The following is a 13,016-nucleotide window of genomic DNA, read 5'->3' as shown; positions in this document are numbered from 1 at the left end:
CACACACACACACTTAACTGTATGACTTTAGACATAAAGTTGTGTTACTCTACAAACCAGCTGTGGTCGCCCCCTGGTGGTGAAACAGCAGCATCAGATGATGATGGTGGTGACGATGATGATGGTGATGTTGACACCTCCTGCGTCTAGAAACAGGTGAACTGAAGGACTGATTATGGGATGCACACCTTTGTGTGTTGGCATGGAAACGCCGCAGCCTCAGGAACTCCACTCACATCCAGAGCTTCATCATCATCATCATCATCTTCATCACTTCATCGTCTTCCCATTAGATCAATATATGCCCCCATTGTAATCAATAATGAAAAATTTGTTCAACGTGTTTATTACATGTTTTTATCTATCCCCGTTTTCATGTCCTGTTGCTATGGTAACGTTGTAAAGTTCACGTAAAAAAACAACAACATCGTGTTTATGAAGTCGGATTCTGATCCGAGATGGCGCCGGTTCTGTGGTCGCCAGTCCATGACCTCTCGTGACCTCCTGGAGTTCTCCTTCCTGTCTGGAGGTGTGGATGCTAACATTAGCGTGGCTAGCGCGGCGCCGCACCCACTTCCTGTGGTTCAGGCTTTGGCATCGAGCATCTCCAGCAGGAGTTTGTGGAAGGGGACGCGGCGGCGGCGGTGCAGCCTCAAGAGCGTCTGTGCGGCGCGGTGGGCCGTCTGTCGCAGCAGGGGGAGGGTCATCAGCAGACGCCCCGCCCTCCGCCGCTCGCCGCCACACGCCTCCTGCTCCTGCAGCGCCTCCTGCAGCTCGTCCTGGAACCGCTGCACCGCGTCGGGGCCGTCCACCGGGTCGGCGTCTGACGGGGAGGGGAGCACAGAGATGAAGCTAGGTGATGCTAACGCTACGTAATGCTAACGCTAGGTGATGCTAACGTTATGTAATGCTAATGCTACGTGATGCTAACGTTACGTGACACTAATGCTATGTACCTGAAAGCAAACACAATGTAACTAACACTAACGCTACGTGATACTAACGCTATTTGACGCTAATGATGCTAATGCTATGTTCCTGAATGCAAACACTATGTAACTGACGCTAAGGCTACATGGCTGACGCTATGGCTACATCACTGATGTTAATGCTATGTGACTAATGCTAACACTGTGTACCCAACGCTGCCGTTAAATAACTGATGCTAACACTATGTGACTCATGCTAATGCTACAAAACTGACTCTAATCCTATGTAAGTGATGCTAACATTGTAACTGAGGCTAATGCTAGGTGACTGATCGCAGCAAAAACAGTCTCCTGTTAGCTTTGATTTGCCGTGTGGTCTGTTGTTTATGTCTCAATCTGACCAATCAGATCGCAGTAGGGGCGGAGCATCAGGCAGAGAGCGTATTGACGTCCCGTCTGTCCTCCAGCAGCTCATTGATCCACAACTGGGTCCATCAATAATCCTATTGATCCGAGGCTCAGACGGTGGGAGACGCGTCAGCTGGGAGGGGGGGAGGGGTCTCCCATCATGCACTGCTCAACGTACCACCGTCGCTCAAATGGTGACGAGCTGCTAGCATCGTGATTAGCCGAGGGCTAATCAATAGTCAGGAAGCGATGTAATCTGGTTTGACGGGTATTGATCCGGTTTCTACCTCTATGAACAACGCTAGCTGACTAGCTACCGAGCTACCTTAGCGTGCCGTCGCTACGCGTCTACCTGCGTTGGCGAGCGCCATGGCCTTCAGGGTCACCATCTCCTCGGGAGTCAGGCGCATCGCCCAGTACCTCGCCGTCAGGTGTCTCAGCCCCTCGTACAGCTCGGCCAATCCGGCGGCTCGACACTGAGCCTCGCCCATCCTCAGGTTCCCGGTGAACACAAGCTCCTCCCCCGCCACGCCCTGAGACCGCCAAGCCACGCCCAGCAGCAATGCCTCCATCCAGCCACTCTGCAGCAGCGACATCTGGTCGACCAATGAGAGCCTGGAGAAGGCTGAAAGAGGCGGAGTTACTCACAGATGTGGAGGTTTGAGCAGCCAATCAGCATCGACGGTGTGTGTTTACCTGGGATCTGTTTGGCCCAGCCAATCAGAAGCAGCAGCTCTCGGTTCAGGAGGTCACTCAGGGTCATCAGGAGCTGGAGGCTGCTGTCATTGGTCGAATCGTCCTGATTGGCCGCCAGAGGGGCGGGATCAGTCAGCAGCAAGTGGGAGATCACCTTGTTTCCTAGGAGACGGGAGACGGTTAGGAAATGAAGACGGGATGAAAAGAAAGGAGGAAGGGGGGGGGACTCACTGCTGACGGCGGGGGCGTGGGGGCCTCTGGCGTGGGGGCCCGGGTCCGGCTCCGCCCACTTCCTGTACTTCTGCCGCCCCCCCCTCACTCGGTCCATTCGTACTCCTGTAACACAAAGATGAGGGTTTAGCTCCTCCTCGTTTTCCTCCAGGGGGCGGAGCCACTGGACAGCGGCCATTATTGCTGCAAAGCATCATGGGAGGTTTGGCGTACCCTCCCTGAGCATCCCGGCCTGCAGACACTTGTGGAAGCGACACGCCTGACATGCCTTCCGGCGCCGCTTGGTGACCTCACACTGATTGGTCACTGGACAGCTGTACTCCATGTTGCCTAGGTAACCACAAATAGGAGGTGACATCACACACACGCGTCTGTCTGTCTCGCTCTCACGGAAATCTTTAAGCGTCTTTCAAGACCAATCAATCGTCTCCAGCCCCGACTCGGAGGCGGGGTTCACACGCCAATCAATACCCCGATCGCTGCTGTATTGATCGTCCCAGCCCATTATTGATTGCCCCACCCACCTTGGATGGTGCGTTTGAAGAAGGCTTTGCAGGCCTCGCAGGACGCCACGCCGTAATGGAAGCCAGAGGCGAGGTCGCCGCACACCAGGCACAGCCGCTTGGGCAGGCCGACGCCCACCGAGGTCAGGAGGTCGCGCCTCAGGAAGGGGGGCGCCTGCAGGGAGGGGGCGAATATCAGCGACCTGATTGGCTATTGGTGCAGATGATTCAAATAAAACAGAATAAAAAGTAAAAACCTTCACCTGCGCTGAAAACGAATCGGTCTGTGACATCACAAAACGCCCCGCCTCCAACACCGGAGCTCCGCCCCCGCCGCTTCCGCAGCTGGAACTGTATCCTGTTGGGGAGTCAGACGCTCGACCGAGGAGGCTGTACGAGGAGGAAGAGGAGGGGGCGGGGCTGATGGTGGGCGTGGCCTCCAGGGGGAAGGAGGGACTGAATGGGGAGGAGCCACAGAAGGAGGCGGGCGAATGAGCTTCATCAGCGGTCGATGAAGAGGAGTCCAACAGGCTGAGGTGGAAGAACAGGAAGACGTTAAAGTTTGTAGCCGTCAGATGTCACCAAATAAGGGTGTGAGGGGGCGGGGCCTGATCGGATAAATAGGGGGGGGCTTCAAACAAAACTGACTTTATGTTCCGACTGAAGAACCAGAACCCTAAACCGTCCTGAGAGGTCGGATCGCCCCCTAGTGGACGTTTGACAGAACGCAGGTGAACACACCTGCAGGGCCTAAAGGACTGATGAAGATGATGAAGATGGTGAAGATGGTGAAGATGATGAAGATGATGAAGATGATGGCCATTCAAGTGCAGAAACGGTTTTAACAAACATTTGATGAGGAAAATTTAATGTTTTTGATGGAAGCAAAGAGATTTAACCTGATCTGATCAAGCATCCAATAAATTCATCAATTATAGACAAAATTTGGTGAATCTGGTGTTTAAAACTGTAAATATCCAGTTTTAACTCCGCCCATTCCGTGTGTACATGTAGACACAGGTCACACACACTGACGTCACAGATATATACACACACACACATACCGTATATATACAAGTGTGTATGTAGAGACAGATATATAGACGTGTGTGCACGTCTGTATATATATTATACATTTATATGTACAGACGTGCACACATGTATACATATCTATATACTGTACACACATACTGTACGTACCCATATGTACGTATAATACAAATATATAATAATTATGTTGTGTGTAGACTGAAGCTAAAACTCCAAACAGAACAATAAAGTTTGGATTGAAGTGTGACGCGAGGCGTTCGGGGCCATCTCACCGCTCTGGACTGAAGAAGTCGTCCGTCAGACAGAAGTCCTTCAGCTCCATCAGAACCTGATCCCAGACCGGCTGCTGGAGCCACAACCACAGGAGAAGAACGACGGAACCACAGAAGAACGGAAACGTTTCTGATGCTACGTTCAGATCCAGAGGAAACGCAGATGACCTTTGACCTCTGGTGTCCTGGAGCAGACGGACGGCGTGGAGCTCTGGACTGATATTTATCTGAGTCTCCTGTAGTTACACAGATGGGGTGGGGGGGGGCAGAGCTTCAGCCAATCAGGGTGGAGCATCCTGACCCGTCTGCAGAGAGGATTTACTCCTTCTCCTATCGTCTCTATTGATCAGGACGTGACAGATGTAGGCCACCAGAAGCTCCGCCCACCACTCCAAAACATGTCATTTCAATAAAACAGCCAATCAGCAGAGAGGAAAAAAACAGTAAGATGCAGATAGCTCTAGCCGCGTTAGCTGGGACAGCTAACATCTAGCGTCGCTAACCCAAAACGGGGTGAGGGGGGTGAGGATTAGCGCCTGATGAGGATGAGGATGATGAAGATAAAACACTAATCTGAGCATCAGACGCGACTCACCTACATCCACCGTTTCATAATGGCTAGAGGCCACGCCCACCTGCCTGGAAGCTCCGCCTCTTGAGCGTCTGCTTCAACACTGAAGCTAACGTTAGCACGGGTCACCTGAGGCAACACCTGGTCAAACGCTGAAGCTAACGCTAGGTGCAGCTCTTCTGGTGTCACCTGAACCAGGAAGTGATTAAACCCAAGCCCCGCCCCTTCACACACCTGACAGGAAAGAAGTTCAGCCCTCTTATTTTTTTTGCTAATTTGAGGACGTTTAAACTGGTTGTTCTGATCCAGGACCCGTGTGGACCACAGACCAATCAAACGCGAGCGCGTCCCTGAACGGCGCCGGCGCCGAGGTGAAAGCTGATGTTCTGCTGGCTCACACTTTCAGCGCCGGGACTGGGTGGACCTGGGTAATCCCGTTAAGGCCGCCCGGGTCGGGTTAGCGTAAAGCCGCTTAGACGCGCTTCTGTGTAAACACAGTTAGCATTAAGGTTATGGAGCCAGGTGGCGGATTAGCACTGCTTAGCACGCATTAGCACGCGAGTCTCACCTGAGGTGACTCGACGACAACAAAGAAAACCAGTTGGAAAGGGTTTAAAATGATCACAACAAACAAACAAACGGATGGGAAATGTCACTTCCTGTCCAGGTCATTGGTCCTCCTGGGCAGCAGGTGGCGCCAAACACCGTCAAACAGGTGCGATTCTTAGAATCCTGTTCTAATCTACTATAAATGTGACAGCTGGGGGCCGACAGAGGGACCCAGACCCAGAACCTGAGCATGCAATCCCACCAGCTGGAGCTGGGATTTGAACCGACAACCCCCCCAAAAAAAGATAGATGTTTTGGTTTTAGAAGTGTGTGCAAATATATTTTCATTTCTTGTCATACAAACAACAAAGATTTTAAAAAATAAACAAAAAATCGTGAGTCGCTAACGGTAAAAATAAACAATTCAAAAGTCACCGAACAATTTACAGAATCCGGGCCGCTCTCCGGCGGTACAGTGCAGGAAGTACATCACGACGTACAGGAAGTGAAGTCAGGCACCGATCCATCAACACACGTAGAAAAGACAGACAACTTCCTGTCCGAGTTTAAACTCCAAACTAAAACATTCGTTCGACAAAACCTTTAAAATTCACTTTAAAATGGAAACAAGTTTGACTGAAAATCAGAAAGGAAGTGAAAACATTTCAGAATAAAACAATAAAACAAGGAAATGGATCCACCAGGAAGTCACGTAGTTTCTTCTCTGGCTCACGCCCCACCTAGCATTAGCAACAAACACGCTAACAAGTCCTGACTCCAGTCATAATCTTCGCTGTCCACACCCACTTTCTTGTTAGCCGGTGTGCTAACAGTGAGCTAACAATCATACTTCAACTGATTCCCAGCTAGTCCGCTAGCTGGTAAGCTAAAAGTAAAAAAACATTGCCAGCCTAGCTTAATTAAAAATAACAATAAATCAACTGGCACAAATTCATAAAATTCAAATTTTAGCGGTATATTCAGCTAACAGCAAGCAAACTCCCGCCAGCTATTAGCATTAGCCTAGCATGTGTCAGTTACTGTTTCTGTACGTTTGTTCATGAGGATCGTCGCTAACGCTGCGATGGTTTGCTTTCATGATTCAATCAGATTATCAGAGTCATCATTTAGCAGTTAGCATCAGGGTTAGCATCAGAGTTAGCATCTGGGTATTTAATGATACAAGTTTTAGGATTTCTGAGTTGGACTTGAACGCAGCATGAACATTAGTGTTTAAAGTGGTTCCGATGATGATGATGGTGATGATGATGATAAAACGCTGTGTGGAGCGTAAAGGCGTTAGCATCAGCATGGCCCGGTGGAACCGCCTGGTTTAGTGCAGTCAGGATTATTTAAATCCAGGATCTCAGCGCAGTCCAGTCTATGGTCTCATCTGGTCCTGGGGGGGGTCTGATCCAGTCCGGGGGGGGGTCTGATCCAGACCGGGGGGTCTACGCCGCCACGCAGTGGTTGGGCCGGCGGGACATGACGTATCCTCTCCGGCAGACGCAGCGGAATGAGCCGTCAGTGTTCACGCAGCGCGCGTTCACGCACGGGAAGGCCACGCCCACGCTGTCCTCACACTCGTTTACATCTGCACACACACACACACGCACACACACGCACGCACGCACGCACACACACACACACACAGAAGCGTTAATCTAGAGCGTCTGGACGAGGTCCAAACAAGACCCACAAACAGTGCTAACACTAATACCTATACAGCTCATGGCAGTCATGTCCAGCTCGTATCCTTGGTAACAGTCGCAGGTGTATCCCTCGGCGACGCGGATGCACCTGCCGTTCTCACAGCCGTGTAGTATCCCACAATCCTCGGTGCTCAGGCCGGCGTACGACTCGTACCGCCCTGAAAGACAAGAGGAGTGTTTAGGCTACCGCTAGCATCCAGCTAAAGCCCAGATGCTAGGCTAGCTTTGACCTCTGACCCAGTCCTGTGGATCATGTGACACTAAATCAATATTGATAATCAATACTAATAACGACGCATTAATTAGCCTCAGTTAGCTTAACAGTCGACCACTCACTCTCATACGTCCTCCTGGCTCCGCCTCCAGCTCCGCCCCCTCCTCCCCTCCTCTCGGTGAAGGGGGGAAAGGGGGGCCTGGGCCTCCAGGCCACGTCCTCCTCCTCCTCCCCCCCGTCCCGGAAGGGGGCCCCCGGCAGCGGGGCCAAGCTGAGGGGGGTCCCGTCAGGCCGGGATGGGGGAGGGGGACGCACCCCAAACGCCACCTCGGCCCGGGGGTCCGGGGGGAGGCGGTAGGAGGGGGGCCTGGGTGGGGGGCCATCCGGGGGGCCAAAGTCTCCTTCAGAGTAGTAGCCAGTGCTGTGGGGGGGGGATATGTTAATAAACAGATTATTATTATTATTAATACTATCATTATTACTATGATTATTGTAATTTTGTATTATTATTTACATTATTATATATTATTATTATTATTTATATATATAATTACTATTGTTATTATTATACATTATTGTTATTATTAATACCATTACTATTATTATTATTAGACTAATTACTAATAATTTTAATGTTATTATTATAGTTATTATAATTATTGATACTATTATAATTACTACTATTATTACATTATTATAATTATTGTTATAACGATTATCAACACTATTATTACTATTATCATAATTATTACTATAATCATTTTTAGTCCTATTGTTACATCCTTAAACACACAACACTCATTTAATTTCATCATAAATGTATTGATTCCAGTTTGATTTTCTGGTATTGATCACTGATTGGTTAGTTGATTAGCTGCCAGTCTGAATATCTTTCAGGGATAATCAATAAGTGATGGGTGCGTCCCACCTGAAGTCCGGTCTGCGGTAGGGTCCGTCAGGTCGGCTGAAGGTGGGCGTGGTCCTCCCGCTGAAGCTGGGTCTGCTGCCCCCTGCTGGGGAGTAGTCGTCATAGTCCAGCCCCCCCGCCGGGGGGAAGGAGTCCGGACCGTAGGGGGGGAAGTAGGGAGGAGCTGAGGAGAGGACAGACGGACGTCAGGACGGACGTTCAGGAACAGGAAGTAGCTCTGGGGGACACCACTCACCTGCTGCCCCCCCCCGTCCTGATCCGGGTCTCACTCCGGGTTCAGGTCCAGACGAGTCCGGAAACGTCTCCGGAAACAGAGGGAGAAGAACCGAACTGCACAGACTGGCGTAGTCGTCTGCAGGGGGGGGGGGGGGTCAGAGGAGACAGGATGGTACTAGAGGGGTCAGGGGTCAGGGGGTTAATGGTCATGTGGGGTCTTACCAGAGTCGGGGGAGGGGCAGAGGGCACACTCCATGCCCCAGCCCTCCCCGTAAAGGCAACAACAGTCCATGAAGGTGACCTGAGCCCCCAGCAGGGGGCTCTGGCACACCAGGTCAGCCGTCACCTGCTGCCAGCAGAGAGACAGGTTCTCATCTGGAGAAAGAACCAATACATCACCAATACATCACCAATACATCACCAATACATCATCAATACAGAACCAATACATCACCAATACATCACCAATACAGAACCAATACATCATCAATACAGAACCAATACATCATCAATACATCACCAATACAGAACCAATACATCATCAATACATCATCAATACATCATCAATACAGAACCAATACATCATCAATACAGAACCAATACATCATCAATACAGAACCAATACATCATCAATACATCACCAATACATCATCAATACAGAACCAATACATCATCAATACATCACCAATACATCATCAATACATCATCAATACAGCATCAATACATCCTCAATACATCAGAGGAGGCGGGGTTGGAGGCGGGGCTCTTACCTACAGTCATGTGGGAGGAGTTAACACAGTTGCGTTGGGTGTCGTCCAGCACCAGGGGGGCGGGGCAGCTGCAGTAATACGACCCCACCGTGTTCACACAGGCCCCGCCCACACAGCTCTCCTCCTCACACTCATCGTGATCTGAGACGGGTGGAGACAGACAGACAGACGGGTGGAGACAGACAGACAGACAGACGGGTGGAGACAGACAGACGGGTGGAGACAGACAGACAGACGGGTGGAGACAGACAGACAGACGGGTGGAGACAGACAGACGTTAGCTGTCACCGGGGTAACCATAGCCCAGGTGTTGTTGGGTGTTGGAGGCGGGGGCGTGTCCTCCGCGGGCCCCGCCCCGGGGGCGTGTCCGTACCCACACACTCCAGCAGCGTGGTGTTGTAGACGTATCCGCTGGGGCAGTAGCAGCTGAAGCCGGGGATGTTGTTCACACACACGCCCCCCCGGCACACCTCCGGCTGGAAGCGCTTACACTCGTCCACGTCTGACACACAGGACACGCCGTCAGCTCCCATTGGCCGCACGCCGGCCCCGCCCCCTCCCCGCCCGTCACGCCCTCACCTCTGTAGCTGAAGGTCCCCGGCCCCGCCGTCACGTAGCCCCGCCCACTGGGACACAGCGACAGGAAGTCAGCTGAAACAGAAGCGAGCGGCGTCAGCGTGGGTGTGGCGTTAACCGTTCCCACCTGGGGGGGCGGGTCTCACCTGAGCCGGCGGGGGGGCAGGTGTGGTACTGGCAGCCCAAGCCCCACCCCTCCCCCACGGTGCAGCAGCACTCCTGCCGCGTGGCGTTAGCGGCTAGCAGGCTGCAGGTGCCACGCTCCGCCAGGTTGTAGTAGCACTCCCTCAGCTCGCCGGGGCGGGGCTCCGGCAGGGGGGGCAGCGCGCGGGCGGGGTCCGCCACGCTGGCGTGGGAGGTGGAGGAGGCGGAGCCCGAGAAGACGTGGGCAGTCCCTCCTGTGGGAAAGAAAAGGTTTGAACACGCCACGTCTGAGCGTGACACGTGAACGAGGAGGCGGGTCGTACCTGAGGGGGCGGGGCTAAGACAGCGTCTGCTGAGGGGGTCAAACTCCTCCCCCGGGGCGTCGCAGTCACACATGAAGGAACCCTCCACGTTCTCACAGCGGGCGGAGCCACACACACCGGGGAGCGACACACACTCATTCTCATCTGTGGGGGCGGAAACAGTTAGCCACCGAGCTAACGGGCTAGCTACAAAGTGGGCGGGGTTAAATCTAGAACAGGAACGTGTTCACGCCTGTTCAAAACGCTTCAGCCTCTTGTGGCCAAAGTAGGTACTGCACTAGATGAACACTAACATCTGAATTTAATTACATTTAAATCTTTAAATTTAAAAATGTAAAAATTTTAATCAAAAATTTAAATTTAAAACTTGAAATATGAATTTCAAAGTGTTCATCTAAATGTAATTTTTAAAATAAAAACGTAATTTAAACTACATTTAAATTGTATTTAAATACCAAACAGGTAAGATTTTTAAAACTTTTTTGAATTAAAATTTTAAATAAAAATGTAAATAAATTTTAATTTTATAATAACTTTACATTTTAAAACTTTACAGTAAAATTCTTAAATTTGAAACAAATTCAAATTTTAAAAGTTGTAATTTTAAATTTAAAGAAATTTATATTTTAAATTTGAAGAATTTTAAATTTAAAATTAATTTTAAATAGTCTGGTGGTGAATTTTAAGCTTAAATTTATTAAGAAGTCCCCATCAGACTATTTAGATCCTTCAGGGAATCCTTCGTGGTGACTAGCCTGTTAGCAATTAGCTTCGTGTCTTACCTGCACAGGACTTCCCATCGGGGGCGGAGCTAAAGCCCCGGTGACACACACACAGGTAGGTCCCCACCAGGTTCTGACAGAAGGCGTGGCCCCCGCACACCGTCTGATTGGTGCACTCGTCCACATCTGAAAGAGAGCAGGTGTCTCACCTGTGTGAGGGGGCGGTGGTGGTGGGCGGGGCTAAAGACGACAGACTCACCGGTGCAGTCGCCGCTCGGCGCCACCTGGTACCCCGGCTCACAGGAAGTGACGCATCGGAACGAGCCAATCGTGTTCTCGCAGCGCCGCCGCCCGCAGACCGCCCCCCCCGAGGCGATGCACTCGTCCACATCGAGGCACGCGTTCCCCTCCGGGGGGGGGGTGAAGCCGGGCCGACACACACACTGGAAGGACCCCGGGGTGTTCACACAGCGCCCGTCTGCACACACGTCTGACCGCACACACTCGTCCACGTCTGCAGAGAGAGAGGAGGTGAGCACACACACACACACACACACACACACACACACATAGACACACACACACACAGACACACACACACAGACACACACACACAGACACACACACACACACACACAGACACACACACACACACACACAGACACACACACACAGACACACACACACACAGACACACACACACACAGACACACACAGACACACACACACACACACACAGACACACACACACAGACACACACACACAGACACACACACACAGACACACACACACAGACACACACACACACACACAGACACACACACACAGACACACACACACAGACACACACACAGACACACACACACACAGACACACACACACACAGACACACACAGACACACACACACACACACACAGACACACACACACACACAGACACACACACACAGACACACAGACACACACACACACACACACACACACACACACACACACACACACACACACACACACACACACACACACACACACACACACACACACACACCCGTGCAGGCGGTCTGGTTTCCTGTGATGGTGAATCCGTGTGAACACACACACGTGTAGGATCCCTGTGTGTTCACACACTCGCCTCCGGGGGAGCAGGAGTGTCCCTCCACACACTCGTCCACGTCTGAGGACACACACACACAAAGGTGAAACAGGCCACGCCCGGTGGGCGTGTCCCGCATCACGCTCCGTTAGCTAAGCGTTAGCATCGATTTCTAATATTCAAGCAGCTGTTATTGTGAACGATCAATCGGGACGTGATTGATACTGAATCTGGATCAAACCGGATCAAACCGGTTCAGACCGGATCAAACCGGTTCAGACCGGATCAAACCGGTTCAGACCGGATCACCTCTACACTGGCGTCCCGGTCCAGAGGCTCGGTATCCGGGTCGGCAGTCGCAGCGGAACGACCCGACGGTGTTCACACACACCCGCTTGGCCTCGCACGCCCCGCCGCTCACACACTCATCTACATCTACAGGAGAGGGGGGGGGGGTCACATGTTATCCATCAATACACCTTCACCATGGAAACTGGGGGCGGGGCTTCAGTGTTACCGTGACACGATCCATTCTGGACGGCGAATCCCGGCTCACATGACACACAGCGGTACGAACCCACGGTGTTCACACACACCTGACCGGGACACTGAGAGGCCTGAACACACTCATCCACGTCTGAGACACACACACACACACACACACACACACACACACACACACACACACACACACACACACACACACACACAGACACACACAGAGTGTCAAACGGAGACTTTTGTTCAGATGAAAACACTCGTTTACAGTTATCTTAACTCTTTGTGTGTGTGTGTGTGTGTGTGTGTGTGTGTGTGTGTGTGTGTGTGTGTGTGTGTGTGTACCGGCACACAGCCCGTCCACGTGGTGGTACCCCTGCTGACAGCCCACACAGCTGTAGGAACCGGGGGTGTTCACACACCGCTGCCCCGGACAGACGTGAGCGTCCACACACTCGTCCACGTCTGAGAGGATTTTAAATCACGTTTATTCACTGAAGTCGTCACGTCGACACACAACTCCAACGAGCATCAGAGATCGTACCTGTACACTGTCGGTGTGACAGTGTGTAACCATGGCGACAGGACACACACCGGTACGAGCCCACGG

General features: G+C 51.6%; 2 protein-coding genes across 7 annotated transcripts in view; both read right to left on the bottom strand.

Moving 5' to 3' along the window:
- Window positions 1-330: 330 nt before the first annotated feature.
- LOC137596959 (estrogen-related receptor gamma-like) lies at window positions 331-5,491 on the bottom strand. 3 transcript variants are annotated; one of them, XM_068317802.1, is made up of 8 exons: window positions 4,090-5,371; window positions 3,031-3,298; window positions 2,789-2,942; window positions 2,478-2,594; window positions 2,265-2,369; window positions 2,034-2,195; window positions 1,758-1,962; window positions 331-823 (listed from the first exon to the last, which is right to left on the bottom strand). In XM_068317802.1, exons 1-8 carry the CDS (start codon window positions 4,137-4,139, stop codon window positions 358-360), a joined length of 1,527 nt encoding a protein of 508 aa, XP_068173903.1. In that variant the 5' UTR covers window positions 4,140-5,371; the 3' UTR covers window positions 331-357. The 3 variants fall into 3 exon arrangements, with proteins under 3 accessions (XP_068173903.1, XP_068173905.1, XP_068173904.1); XM_068317804.1 differs by having other exon boundaries at window positions 442-823; window positions 1,690-1,962; window positions 4,090-5,461; XM_068317803.1 differs by having other exon boundaries at window positions 442-823; window positions 1,690-1,962; window positions 2,034-2,369; window positions 4,090-5,491.
- A 30-nt stretch (window positions 5,492-5,521) lies between these two features.
- The window catches only part of LOC137596957 (latent-transforming growth factor beta-binding protein 4-like), a 24,652-nt gene continuing 17,157 nt past the window's right edge, over window positions 5,522-13,016 (bottom strand). For 2 of the 4 annotated variants that reach the window (XM_068317800.1, XM_068317801.1), the window contains 16 exons: window positions 12,426-12,545; window positions 12,218-12,343; window positions 11,864-11,989; window positions 11,074-11,328; window positions 10,875-11,000; window positions 10,093-10,236; window positions 9,772-10,023; window positions 9,629-9,700; window positions 9,423-9,551; window positions 9,050-9,190; window positions 8,502-8,654; window positions 8,299-8,415; window positions 8,064-8,226; window positions 7,258-7,556; window positions 6,930-7,079; window positions 5,522-6,803 (listed from right to left, as the gene is read on the bottom strand). In XM_068317800.1, coding sequence (XP_068173901.1) covers window positions 6,661-6,803; window positions 6,930-7,079; window positions 7,258-7,556; window positions 8,064-8,226; window positions 8,299-8,415; window positions 8,502-8,654; window positions 9,050-9,190; window positions 9,423-9,551; window positions 9,629-9,700; window positions 9,772-10,023; window positions 10,093-10,236; window positions 10,875-11,000; window positions 11,074-11,328; window positions 11,864-11,989; window positions 12,218-12,343; window positions 12,426-12,545 — 2,516 coding nt within the window. In that variant the 3' untranslated portion in view covers window positions 5,522-6,660. Of the gene's footprint in view, window positions 6,804-6,929; window positions 7,080-7,257; window positions 7,557-8,063; window positions 8,227-8,298; window positions 8,416-8,501; window positions 8,655-9,049; window positions 9,191-9,422; window positions 9,552-9,628; window positions 9,701-9,771; window positions 10,024-10,092; window positions 10,237-10,874; window positions 11,001-11,073; window positions 11,329-11,863; window positions 11,990-12,217; window positions 12,344-12,425; window positions 12,546-12,751; window positions 12,872-12,950 lie in introns of all 4 variants that reach the window. The other 2 variants (XM_068317798.1, XM_068317799.1) reach the window with 2 other exon arrangements.

Source organism: Antennarius striatus, chromosome 6, assembly GCF_040054535.1.
Source record: "Antennarius striatus isolate MH-2024 chromosome 6, ASM4005453v1, whole genome shotgun sequence".
In the NCBI taxonomy this organism is placed as follows: Eukaryota; Metazoa; Chordata; class Actinopteri; order Lophiiformes; family Antennariidae; genus Antennarius; species Antennarius striatus.
The sequence above is the reverse complement of the archived record's forward strand: the minus strand, read 5'-3'. Positions and strand labels throughout refer to the sequence as shown.